Here is a 14,014-nt window from a genome sequence, read left to right as displayed (position 1 = left end):
CAGTGTTAAGCAGATTCATTTAACCTGCATTTCCTGAACACCTGCCAGGTGCACAGCATTATGCTGTACATGTTGAGGGATAAGATGGATATTATATAATCTTTTTAATCAAACTCCCCTGTTCCCCAAAATGACCTGAGGCTATTTCAAAGATGAGGAAGAAAGGCCTGCCCTTGTGGTGCTGATATTCTCATTCCGGAATTGCTAATATAGAACTTTGCTTTCTACTTCTCTTCCTGACCCATTTAGTGAGCCTGAGAAATCATTCCCAGAGACACCGCCCTATCCAGAGAACCTCAGCACAGGCGGTAAGGCCAGCAGGAGGGCTTTCATAGCACATTTCTGCCAAGCTCACAGGATTGCTGAAATCCATTTGAAAATAAAAAGTGGCCAGAAATGAAGCATGTGCAAACCTCAAGACAAGCCCCTCCCCCAAGAAGCTTTCTTGGGAAAAGGCAGTCAGGCAGCAAATGAGCACCACCCGGCCCCACTGCACATCCACCTCCTCAACTATTCTGAATGCACCATTACACAGGGATCATGCAATCAAAGTGCAAACCCACACCTGATTCCAAAGGAAAGAAAAGGGAGGAGAAAGAATAAAAGGGGAGGCCAAGATCAAGAGAGAGAGACCTAGAGATACAGACAGAGGCTGATGGAGACAGACAGAGACCAAGAGAGGGAGAGAAGCGGGAGGGGGCAGGAGATGGTAGAGACCTAGCAGCCTATGGAGGGAGGGGAAGGGGAGCAAGAGAAACAGATGGGGGAGGGGTGAAGAGCCAGGGGAAGAGTGAAATGGGGAGGGAGGAGGGGGGAAGGGGGCAGGAGGAGGGGAGTAGTAGAGGCAAGTCAGGGTGGTGGAGCAAAGAAAGGAGTGGGGAGGAGGATATCCCAAGGAAGGGAGGGGAGAAGAGAGGTCAAGAGAGAATGAACAACATAAAAAAGACATCAGCAAAAGCCTTCTGACATTATTTGCCGTTCCTTTTGCTTCCCAGACACCCCCAGCATCATCAACACATGCTTCTGTGTGCAAAGCCCTTTCCAAGGCAGCAGCTTGACTGGGTGGGGGGCATTAGCACCTTGCTCCCCAACTCCTCCCCTCTCCTGGAATCTCAATGCAAAATGCAGATTTCAGTTAGGTCTTTCAGGTGCTCCCTGGATGCAGTGACAGAATTTTAGGGGTGATCTCCATATTCTCACCTGTCTGAATGATGCCTCTTGCAGGTACGCCGGGGCTTCTGGACACAAAGGTAATGCGGTGGCTTTGAGTAGCCCGGGCTGGGAGCAAGGCTTCTAGGGGAAGGTCAGCACCCAGCAAAGGTGCCAAAGATGGTGGGTGAGTGTGGCCTGGCAACCCCAGGGCTGACCGGGCTGACTAGATGGTCTCTCTAAGCCCTAATGCAGTTGAAGATCAATCAACAGGAAAGAGTTTGAGTTGATAATAATCATACGGTTGCTTCCCCAGCCTTTTCATAGGATGGTCAACCAGCTGACCCCCGTGAGGCGGCTCTGCATCCTGAGCCATTTTGGGGAAGAAGGAAGAGATTCACAGTTAACTCATGTCTTCCAAGTAACTTCTTGGCACAACTTTCTTATTTCTTTTTTTAAAATGGCACTTGGGGAACACAGAATATCAGATCTTTTATTCGCACAACTTCCACAGAACCCTTTCTCCTACGCATTTAGTGCAACTCATACTGTCTATAGCTCCCAACTTAATGATAACTATGATCGTATTTTTCTAAGAGCACTTGACATGTTAGAATTATCTACTCATCTAGACAGTAACACTTTCCCGGGCAGCAGGGCTTCATGGACAGAGTCCAGGCTTTGGAATCAAATGGATCCAGACCTGGATCCTCAGTTCATACCCAGGTTCGGAATACTTAACCTCATGAACACTTAGTTTCCTCATCTGGAGGGAAGGAAAACAACAGGAGATTCATGGAGCAAGGCCACTGTCCCCACCTAGCAGCTCCTGTCCCAGGAGCTCCTGCAGCCCAAAGCCCTCTGGCCAAGAGCAGGTACCCAGCACTGGGCACCTCTTGGAGCAAAGTCAGGAAGAGTCCAGCAGCCTCAGTCCCACAGCAGATCTCCTCCAGTTCACTGTTGGAACAGGTAAGATTTGTGGCAAATGTGTAATGACGTTACCCAGTTCGTCATCTCTGAAACCGGAGCTGTCCTGATCCCAATCTTGTTCTTGCCCCAATTTTCTCGTTAGTCTCCTTTCCCTGCGTCAATGGGCTGATGTGAGGGACATGCCAATTCTCTAATTCTAAATAACATCAGTATTTCTTGCACATGTACATATAGTTTTTAAAAGATTGCTCTTCTACCCTTAGTAAAATTATAACAATAAGTATTCTTCTACAGCACAGTTTAATAGCTGTGTAGTCTTTGATTACACAGTTACAGCATAATTTGTCCACTAATAATACACTGTCAAATTATTTTGCTTGTTTAGATAGGTTGAATATCCCTTATCTGAAATGCTCAGGAGCAGAAGTGTTTCAGATTTTGGATTCTGTTTTTGATTTTGGAATATTTGAGCTATACCAGTTGAGCATCCCAAATCCGAAAATCCAGAATTTTTGCTTTGTGCATCACGTTGGTGCCAAAAAAGTTTCAGATTTTGGAGCATTTTGGACTTTGAATTTTTGGATTAGGGATGCTCAATTTGTGTGTGTGTGTGTGTGTGTGTATACATATATATGTATTTCACTATTTCAAAAGACTACCCTATATACACATCTTTGTGTATATCCATAATTATTCACATGGCATAAAATCTGAGAGTGGGATTGGTAAGCACATTATTATAGTTCTTGGTGCTTATTATCTTACATAATTCCAGAAAGGTTCCATCATTTTACATGACCACTGGTAGGTGTGTTTCCAATTTCTCATGACCTCATAAACACACTCCTAACACCCTCTTTGTTGTTGTTGTTATCGGTGCTAATGATGGTGGTAGTGGTTTGTTTTGCTTTGAAGAAAACTTCTGATCCTCACTGTTAGCATCCCATTGACACCAAGAGAATAGAGACTAAGTTCTGACATAAGCAAAGAGAGGACAGACAACAAAATAAGCCTCTTGGGCCACCTGTGTGTGATACTGCCTAAAAACAGGGACCTCAGTCAGACTTCAGCACCTGGTCCAAGGCCTCTGAAAATAGTTGCAAACACAAATCTTCAATCACTGCAAATCACGATCTAGCCCAATGCTGGGCCATAGGACCTGTTCCAGTGCACATTTGCTGAGTAAATGAAAAGATATCTGTTAATTATATTTATGGTTTCGTCAAAATATGAGGAAAATAATTACAATTAAGGCAGTTCCTGGAATTAGGAAGGTCTGTTACAAAAAAACCAATCATCCATACTCAAACAATGCCTGATCCTATTTTTCTAATGAGTAGCTTTTGCAAACCTGAGTTTTTCCCCACCGATAAACAAAGGAATGACATTTTCAATGAATTACATCAGGGAAAGAAGGGGCTTTCTGCATTATGCTAACATCTACTATAGGACAGAAATCTAATGCAAGATGCATCAAACGAGGACGAGATCTCTGGAGAGCCGATCCAGCTGGCATGTTGATGCCATGCAGCGTAGAGCCCATGCCAGCATTTCCATTACAAAAATCTTATAATTCAAAGCTGTGGCAAATTGAATAAATAGATAATAATCAAGTTGTTGCCCCTCTCTTATTCCAGAAAAATAATTTAAAAATTAAATTGTACACGTAGATGTGACAGAGTTATGCCACTGGCAATGTTAATCAGTTTGGAATTTACAAAAGACTCCCTACTCCCAAATCCATTTTTCTGCACTTATCTGAATTTCAGTATTTTTTATTGTGTTGTTGTTCTTATTATTATTAATATTATTGCTTTTTAGGGGGAAAATTCCACATCTTAGAATCATAAATATCAGAGTTAACAAGATGCTGAATATAATCTAGTCCATACCCCCCAATCTAAAAATAAACTGTGCCTAGAGAAGTTATAAATGGCAGAGCTCAAGATGATGGAAATAAGGACTTAATTTCATCTGCTCTCAAATCCCATCAGAGCTTTGTTTCTGTTTAATTTATACACAACTGCCTTTTATTAGAAGAATATAAAAGCATGAAATATACTAGGCATTTGTCTTTAGGAAGAACTTTATAGTGTCAATTTATATTAAGTAAAATCTTACAGAAACACAAAGCTAGCTTTTTTTGTAGACATAGACAATGTCATTTAGATATCAGGAGATAATACAATTGAATCTTGAAACTGAAAGGAATTTTAAGTATTTTCCGGTGCAACCACTTTTACATACAAGTGACTAAAGACTACAGAGGTTGTGATGTATATGGTCACCCGATTAGAGGGGCAGAGCCAGTATTTCCCAGCCTCTAGCTCAAGGGTCTTCCCATTGTATCAAGCTGACTTTTGTAGATTACAGTCTGATACAGTATCTGCTATTTTAACTTACAGCAATCTTCAGTGTGATAAAATATCAATTCATGACCCTTGCAGTTTCTAAGGCTGTGCACTATGGTGCACCTATTTTTTTCAGTCTCCTGGCATAGTTAAAAGTAACCTTTTTTTCTCAAAGTCTACCAGGTCTACTGATTTGAAAAGGCAAGACAAAAATACCACAAATCTGGCCCCTTATGATAAAAGACGAACTAAGTACTGAGCAGTGAAATAATGCTGAGGACACAGGCACCCCTGTCACCAACGACCAGGTGAAACTTGCTTTTATTCATGCCTCCTTGCTGCTTCCGGCCACTTGTCAGACCCTTTGGCTTATCCATGTGAAGGCTAAATCCTTTAACTGAAGCCTCCTTGAATCACATCCCATGGTGCATCCTTCTCTTAGCACCCTCCTCTGCCATGGTCTGTAAGACTTCAGTTAAGCTACAGCCCTCTCGGGGCCTCAGTTTGCTCCTCAGTAAAATGGCAGTGTTCTCTCCAGCCCTAAAATGCTGTGGTCTGAGATTTAAGGGACAGCTACTGTCATAGAGGCAGAGGGAGAGATGAACTCGGGTGGCCTCCTGACATACCACATTGGAATCCTGCCCCTGCTCTCTTTTTCTCTACCCAAACCCAGCCAGCCTGTGGGGGTAGAGTCACATTTTAGAGTGGGTGGAAGAATGTTTGAGTGGAAAGAATTGCATGATCCCCACAAACAACTGGAGGGACCAGGGAGAGACGGGCAAAAGACAGAAAAAGCAGAGATGCCCAGGAACAAAGGGAATGTGGGTGGAAGGGCTGACTCATGCCTCATGTTAGTTAAAACATTCTTAAGGCACAGGCTCAACCCTGCCAGGACAAATGTTAGGGAAGTCATATAAACGCTTGATGAAATGCTATCAATAAATACTTTGCTGCTGCATTACGGTGATTTGGGGCAGTTCCGTAAAAAAGATTTGCTGCAGCCTACCCAAAGGATGGAACACAAAGCAAAACTATAAAAAATCCCTTCTGTGTGTTGTCCTGGAAGACCTGTACAAATTATGATCTCTGCTTGCACAGCAGTGAGGCACACACATAACTATGAAATCACCATCTGGAGCTAGACTTATAAACTTCACTTCCTGGCTATGCCCAAGCTCAACCAGCTATTGTCTAGCTTATCCTATTGCTTAGGGCACGACACCATACTACTCTAGGGGGCACCCGTCAACTTTGCAGTCACCATAAATCTGTAAATTTGTTTTGACAATTTTAGACAGTCCAGGTTTTGAAGAAATGGCAGCAGAAGGATGACATGGATTAGATGCAGGACTGCCCATTCCAAATCCTCATAAAAGCACATTATTGGTATCAGTACACAGAAGAGCATTGAATTTATGCTTATATTACCTATGCTCATATTAACTAAAATCTACCCCAGCAGTGATAACACCATTGCTCTATTCAGGGTCCCTAGAACTCCCACCATTGTTATCAAGATGACAGATAGCCTTAAAAAAGCAAAAATACCAATTAACTGTAAGACCTCATAAGTAACTAAAGTCCATATTCCAGCAGTGATAACCTATAGAAATTTTATTGTTTGTCTGGAAAATCTCAAGAATGCAATAACCTCCCTTCCAGAGGCTTCTAGAGAGCTCTGGCAAGCTTCAGAATTGAGAATAACCTGCCTAGGGGTGTCACCATTGGCAGAAAGGGGGAGACACAATCCAGAATCCAAAACACTGCTGAAGGCAGTATTCACACACACAACACAAATCTGGAGCATTTCAGGAGGTAGGATGAAGAACTGGATCACCCAGCAAGGGTAAGAAATGAGGTCCCATCTGTGCCTCATCTAAATAGGTCACATTGAATGACTTCCCATAGCCACAAAATGTTAATGATTCCGTCTCAGTCTCAAAACTGGACTATGTTTTTGATATTCTTTTTTAAAGTCGGGTTTATTGAGGTATAATTTATATAGAGTAAATTTCACTCCATTAGTGCCAAATTCTATGGGTTGGAAAAACTCACAGTCAGGTAACTGCCAGCACAATCAAGATATAAGTTTCATCATCCCCAAAATTCCTTCATTCCCCTTTATAGTCAACTCCTACCCAGCCCCTGAAAGCCCTTGCCTTAATAAAGCCAGACTGTACTGTAACACAGATTTCCACACTATTTAGACGTCTCCTTAAACATTTACCATATTTCATTGATTCTAAGACACACACGCCCCCATAACAGATTTGAACACGCTGAAATTAGAATGTATTTTATAATCAATAGCATTTTACATTATAATTGGAAACAATTTTTGCTTTTAGAGATGCATAAAATAACAATGTATCTTATAATCTATGGTACTTTTTAAAAAGCCAATGAAGTGTTAATATGATATTAAGTCTTTTATTTCATAATATTCATTGAATACTTACTATATGCTAAGCATTCTTCTAGGCATTGGAAATACAAAAAAGGAAAAAAAAAAAAACATGTCCTCAAGGAACTATCACTTGAGGGGAGGAGACAGATAAACAAGTATAATATAATGTGACAATGTCTATAGTAGAGGTTATCCATTCACTAGGACTAAGCAAAATTATCTCTAGAATGGCCTCTGTTCTACTTTTAGGAGAAATTTCCCCCAAATCATATCCTTCCATGTACACAGGAAATAAGGATGAAGGCAGTTACCATTCAGCTTCACTCTGCTCATTCCAAGAATGAGTTATTGCCAAGCCATCTGACATATTGCCCAGGAATAATCCAATTATTTTTTTCCACACTAAGCTGCTGTAGTAGAGAAGTCTCATTTTAGTGTTCAACAGCTGCAAGGCTTTTATGATAATATTGAAGAGAAGTCACTGAAAATAACTGCTCGGTCTGTGAAAGGCAGATGTCCCAAATCCTTCACAGACATGTTTCAAGGTCCCCAAATTCCTCCCTGGACAACTTTCAATGGGCAATGCAGAGAAGAAAAGTTAGTGCCCTTACCTGGTTCTTGAAAGTGTTCTTCGTTTGATAGAGTTCTAGACAAGATAAGTATTAATGCTTCTTTAAATTGATCAAAGTGCACCTAAAAAGCAATTAGAAATAAATTTAAAATCATTTCCACAGCCCTAAGAATGCAAATCTATCTACAAGGTATCAGAACTGTTTGTTCCCACCCTGACAGCCTGACAGTGTGAGTCATAACCCATTTTGTTCCTTTTTTTCATTTCTTTAAACACAGAAGGGAAAATGGCTGATCATTTTTGACATAAAATGTCATAAACACTAATATCAGCATCGATATTTATTCAACTCCCAAGGGGAAAAGCCATATAGCAAAACCCTCTTTACAAACTCAGAGAAAATTATGTTTTAAACTCTTATCTCCTTTTATTTCTCTGAGCAAGACCAGAAGAGAAAGACATTAGGTTAGATGTAAGGAAAAACTTCCCTAGTAAATGATCCATTGTACCAGTGACCCACAGATGCTTTCATCTCTTAAGATATTCTAGAAGGGAGTAAGCTATCTTTTGAGGATGACTTGAATACAGTCTTGCCTAGGGCAGATATATAATATTTATTTCCCAAGGCCCCCATGATTCTATAAACAAGCAAAAATCAACAGCAAACACAAAGAATAAAAAGAACCTTGAGAAGCATTTGCCTGAATTCTTACAAATAGAATTATCTTGATGGAAGTGGGAAAGAACCTGAGTTTTATTTAAGTGAATAGATCTGGGCTATTATTATACTTCGGTTAAAAGAGTACGACAGTTTTCTTTATGGCCTAGTATATTCTTCTATAACTTAAATTTATGTGATCTCACCATGGAGTTGGAGGGAGAAATGATATTTCTTCTCACCATAATTCTAGTTTGAAAATGTGGCACCTATTTACACAGAACCCCATATGTAAATTTAATTTTGGTAAATTTGTAATTTGTGCTTCTGTGGGTCTTTTTTGATGTCATTACAAAATACTGCCTAAAGGTTTAAATACAGGCGACAGATAAAAATCACTTCCAAATTTAATTTGGAAAAGCAGCAAACATCATTATTTTATTTTATTTTATTTTTTTTGAGACAGAGTCTCACTTTGTTGCCCAGGCTAGAATGCCGTGGCGTCAGCCTAGCTCACAGCAACCTCAAACTCCTGGGCTCAAGCGATCCTCCTGCCTCAGCCTCCCAAGTAGCTGGGACTACAGGCATGCGCCACCATGCCCGGCTAATTTTTTCTGTATATATTTTTAGTTGTCCATATAATTTATTTCTATTTTTAGTAGAGACGGGGTCTTGCTCTTCCTCAGGCTGGTCTTGAACTCCTGAGCTCAAACGATCCACCCGCCTCAGCCTCCCAGAGTGCTAGGATTACAGGCGTGAGCCACCTCGTCTGGCCCAAACCTCATTATTGAAACAATGTTTTGAAACAATGGAGAAAAAATTGCATAATGTCTTCTCTGTGAAAATCAAAAGAGAGGAATCCACTGAGATTTACTTTCATAAAATTGTTATTTGCTTGCAATTGACTCTCTCCCAAAGTATGTGTAATTTCACTATCACATTAGTTTTGAGTAATTGAAATTACTTTCAATCATATTTCTTTTAAATTGTATGGACTTTATTTCTTAAAATGTTTAGTTGTATATATTTAAGGCATACATTTGATGATTTGATACACATTTAGAAAATGAAATAATCACAATCAAGCTAATTAATATATCCATTATCTCACATAGTTACAACTTTTTTTATTTAATTTGCTGCAGAGAACACTTAGGATTTACCCTCCTAGCAAATTTCAAGTTAGATCATACAGACTTTAAAAATCAACATAATCTAAAGAGCCCGAGTACAATTCTGTCAGGGAGGAGGCAGGCCAGGCATTTGCTAAAGAGCCAGGATGTACAATCAATGAAAGGGTTAAAAGACTGTAGAAATGTAAGCCGTGCTAATTAGCTTTCACAGCTGACAAATCACAGCAAAGCCTAGGGGAGGGAGGAGCCGCCAGGTCCTGCTATTGTTCCCAAGTCAGAGGTGGGCTCCACAGGGCAAGGCCATCTTCCCAACCAGCCAGTTCACAACATCACAAACCCAAGAGCTCTGCCACTCAGGGCCACACGACAGGCATCTACTAATCCCTAATTCCTTCTTCTCAGGACAGGCAGGAGAGGGCAATGCCCCTCACTTCTTGCTGTGAACTGGCTATATTACTAATCTTCTCCAAGTTTTCGTTTGCTCATCTATAAAAAATGGGGATATCTATAACAACTGATATTTATTATTCACTCAACAAATATTTACTGAGCAGCTGCTCAATATATGTGCCAGGCAGTGTACTAGGCCCTGGTGATACAGCAGTTAGTGAAAGTGATGAAAATCCCTGCTGCCACAAAGCTCAGACTCTCCTGAAATATCACAGAAAGTCAGGTACTGTGCTAAGAGCATTATGTGCATCTTAGGTTATTTATGATACCACCTCTCTCTGTGTTAGGGAGACAGAATGAGGATCTAAAGTGTCTAGAATGTCCTGGGACTTATCAGGTATCCAGCAAGTGGTAGTTAGTACCATTAACAGGTATACTAGCAGGGGTGACTGTTTCTACCACTTTTTCAGAGAAACAAGGCCATATTTTCAAGCAAAGCAACTGGCTATGGAGTGACTGGGATAGCCCAGTGGGAGTGGTGGTGGGTAGCAGGAGGTGGTCCCGGGGGCTGCCTGCTCCCCCAGGACCTGTGGCATTGCACAACATCAGAGAAACCGATCCAGTTTGCTGTGTTTAGGGACCACAACTCTGGGTTTCTCTTCTCTCTTAGTATATTAATGGAGGGACATGAATGAAACCTGTCTCCCGTTGCTACAGTCACAGGTTAAACATAAAGACACCTATTACCTGGTATTAATTCTTGTCAACTTCTGAGGCTTTATATGAGGCCTCAGGATCCCTTGAACATGGTATAACACACACACACTGTTGTGACAGTATAAACCTCATTTATATGGAGGTTGTTAATATCACAGCCTCAACTATCTAGAGTCCAGCAGACAATCAGGAAACAAACAAATGGGGTCAAAAGCTGAGGCAGGTATCATAAAAACCATGGGCTCTTCTCATAGAAAATGCCACACAACCAACTCAAAATATACATATATATATACACATATATATTCTTTTTTTGTTTTAAAGAGACAGGGTCTTGGCCGGGCGCGGTGGCTCACGCCTGTAATCCTAGCTCTGGGAGGCCGAGGCGGGTGGATCGCTCGAGGTCAGGAGTTCGAGACCAGCCTGAGCAAGAGTGAGACCCCGTCTCTACTAAAAATAGAAAGAAATTATCTGGCCAACTAAAAATATATATACAAAAAAAAAAATTAGCCGGGCATGGTGGCTCATGCCTGGAGTCCCAGCTACTCGGGAGGCTGAGGCAGTAGGATCGCTTAAGCCCAGGAGTCTGAGGTTGCTGTGAGCTAGGCTGATGCCACGGCACTCACTCTAGCCCGGGTAACAAAGTGAGACTCTGTCTCAAAAAAAAAAAAAAAAAAAAAAAGAGAGACAGGGTCTTGCTCTGTTGTCCAGGCCAGAGTGCAGTGGCCTGATCCTAGCTCCCTTACACTCCTGCCTGGGCTCAAGCAATCCTCCCATGCCTCAGCCTCCCCTGAGTAGCTAGGACTACAAGTGCATGCCTCCATACTCAGCTGATTTTTTAAAAAATTTTTTTGTAGAGATGTGATCTCACTATATTGCCCAGGCTGGTCTTGAACTCCTGGGCTCAGCAATCCTCCTGTTTTGGCCTCTCAAAGTGCCAGATGGTTCTCTAATGGTGGTCGTGAGCCACCATGCTCAGCCTAGGATCTATATATTCTTACTCTACCTCATTTATCATAAACTTCATGATCTTGCTTCACAACTCATTACAGATTAGAAACAGCAAATAAAAGATAGGGGCACACCAAGGTAAGTACAAGGAATAACTATCAACCTATGAGATTGAGAAAAGACATTAACCACCCTCCTTCAAACAAAAATAAAGTAGAATATTTTTATACTTTAAAAAGCTATTTTAATAACCCCACTTAAAAAACTATGTGAATTATTAAAAAAAGATGACACACACACTCAAAAACCTAATAGGCTAGGGCTATTTAATGTTGGGGTACAGATCCATATGCTGCTAAATGAACCCTGAGGGCATTGCTATCATTACAAAGAAGAAAAACTGATGGATCAAAAAGATTGTAAATGATCAAGGACAATTTAATTATGTTTAATATAGTCTTTCACAGGATAAAACTTTAAAAAATGTTTTTAATCCCCAGTAGTCAACTTTTTTTTCTTTTTTGGGGTCTGCCACTAAATGGGGTAAAATATCCAGTTATTAGAAAACTTTATCAATGTGGGTCCTGGATAATGCCACATGAATGGGGGCATTATTGCAGGTTCATTCTTTCCTGGACATTTTGTCATGTAAATCTCACAACGTGCATGTGAGATGATCAAGGCAGAGGCCCCACCTCAAACCTGAGGGGAGAGAGGCCAGAGAAGGCATATGCCTCGCCCAAGGCCACATGTCTTGGAAGTGATGGGATCACTCAGAGAGCCAGGCCTTGGACTGGACGCATCAGAGCCCGGCAGCCCTTCGGGGCCCAGACCTGCTTCACTCTTGGTCTGACCTCCCAGGGAAACCCCTGCTGCTGCAAGTCAAAGCCTCATAAAGCCACCAGGTGTGAGGCACAAGGCAGTACCAGGGGATACAAAATCAAGAAGATACATAACCTCTCCCCTCAAAGACTTTATCAGCTACATTCCAGATTCTAGAAAGTGGGAGGGTGGAAAGGGGAAAGACAGGAAAGTTTATCAGTAACTACAAGGTAGAACCTGGTAAGTGCCTTGAGAGAGACAGAAACAAACTGGTAGGGGCTTCGGATGAATTAGCAAATCCTACTTGGCCAGTGGGGAGGAAAATAGGAACAGTTTTGTGACTCTTGACTTCTCTAAGATGTTCACAGGGATAGGTTAAAGGTTTCCAAAATGGACTTATGATATAGTAAACCAGCCTCATGTCAGACTAAAAAGGGCTCTTTAAAAGACTAAACATGATTATTAACTCCAAGGTTCTTCGTAATCCAATAATGTCTATCTAGTTGACCCCCTCTTTCCCTAACAAAAAAATCCAAAAATCCAGACACCACTCAGCAGTTGAGTGGTGATCAAAACCATTGGAGCAGCTTTAAGTCCCACTTTGGTCTTTATTTTCCTTCATGCAAGGGCACAAGGACGCTGGGCCCTTGGATTTAAATAGCAGTAAATGCCACATCTTTCAAAGAGATGGTTCTCTAATGGAGGCAGGTGACTGCTATTTTCCATCAATGCTCATGAATATTGATGTGGTGGAAAAGCCCCTTAGGGCACAACTCAGAACCAAAATGTTGACAAACATCCTCTATTGTGAAGAATTGAGCATCAGTGGACCCACTGTGCTCAGTAACTGGAATTCTTAAATACCATTTTTCTCCTCCAAGGGAGCTTGTATTATGTTAAAATTTATAAATTTTATGTATTGTATTATGTTAAAATTTATAAATCTTCACAAATATACAATATAATTAAATCTCACAAGGTAACAAGCTTCCAAGTTGTGCATACCCTGGTTGGTACCTCATTTGAATAATAATTGCTGTCTTTCATTTTACAAGCATTCCTATATCTTATATGCCTCAAAGGGCAGTTTTCAGCAATGGGAAAATTACATGACTGACTAAAAGCACACATGACATTTAAACTAAATTAATAGGATGACTAGTCAAGTTTGATGTTTTTTGTCATGTGTCACCACCATTTAGTAGAAATTTATCTCATCACTTTTCCTCTCCACATTTCATATGAATTCTTTTTTAGAGATACAATTTGACTTTCTGAAGAGTTTAAGCACCACACAAAAAACAAAATCGATTTCAAACCACAAAAAAACTGCAACAGGAAGTAGAATAAGGAACCTAGCATTGCATAAAATCATCTCCTGCAATCGTAGAGATCAAATGTACAGTTTCCACATGTACACAGGCAGTACCTCAAACAGACCCAAGATGGGAAAACTCAACCCAGCACTTAACAAGGTGAGCTTAACGCTTAAAGAACATTCAACACATTCCATGTTAGTTGAAATGGGTATAGAAATATGGATTCATCAGAAGGTCAATGTACAGGAAAATAACGTTTATAGCATTATGCAAAGAGAAATGACAGACTAACAAAGAAACATATTTTCATGAAGAAAGACATATGCATGAAATGTTTTCTTCTAAATAAAGTATTCGGCTTATTGTAGCTTAGTAGTCGTTTACTGTAGAGAATGTAGGAAGAGGAAAAGCAATTTTAACAAGCAGGTTTTAAAACCTAAAACCACCATTTGAGGTTGTACTCCAAGACTGATCCAAGAAGCCCTCCCTACAGATGAAAATGGATTCAAACCACCACCACACAAGAGGGCTTCTAGTAAACCCATTCTCCAGTCTAACAACCTTCCTTAGAAAATCATTACTAGGAAGTCATTATTTATCAAAACCTGTTCTGGGT

The 14,014-nt window shown here is 40.7% G+C and overlaps 1 protein-coding gene across 10 annotated transcripts in view; it reads right to left on the bottom strand.

The window, feature by feature from the left end:
* The window catches only part of NIN (ninein), a 96,707-nt gene that overhangs the window by 68,473 nt on the left and 14,220 nt on the right, over positions 1-14,014 (bottom strand). For all 10 annotated transcript variants that reach the window (XM_045567467.1, XM_045567430.1, XM_045567472.1 and 7 more), the window contains one exon: positions 7,449-7,530. In XM_045567467.1, coding sequence (XP_045423423.1) covers positions 7,449-7,530 — 82 coding nt within the window. The remainder of the gene's footprint in view (positions 1-7,448; positions 7,531-14,014) is intronic.

Source organism: Lemur catta, chromosome 1 (assembly GCF_020740605.2).
Source record: "Lemur catta isolate mLemCat1 chromosome 1, mLemCat1.pri, whole genome shotgun sequence".
In the NCBI taxonomy this organism is placed as follows: Eukaryota; Metazoa; Chordata; class Mammalia; order Primates; family Lemuridae; genus Lemur; species Lemur catta.
The sequence above is the reverse complement of the archived record's forward strand: the minus strand, read 5'-3'. Positions and strand labels throughout refer to the sequence as shown.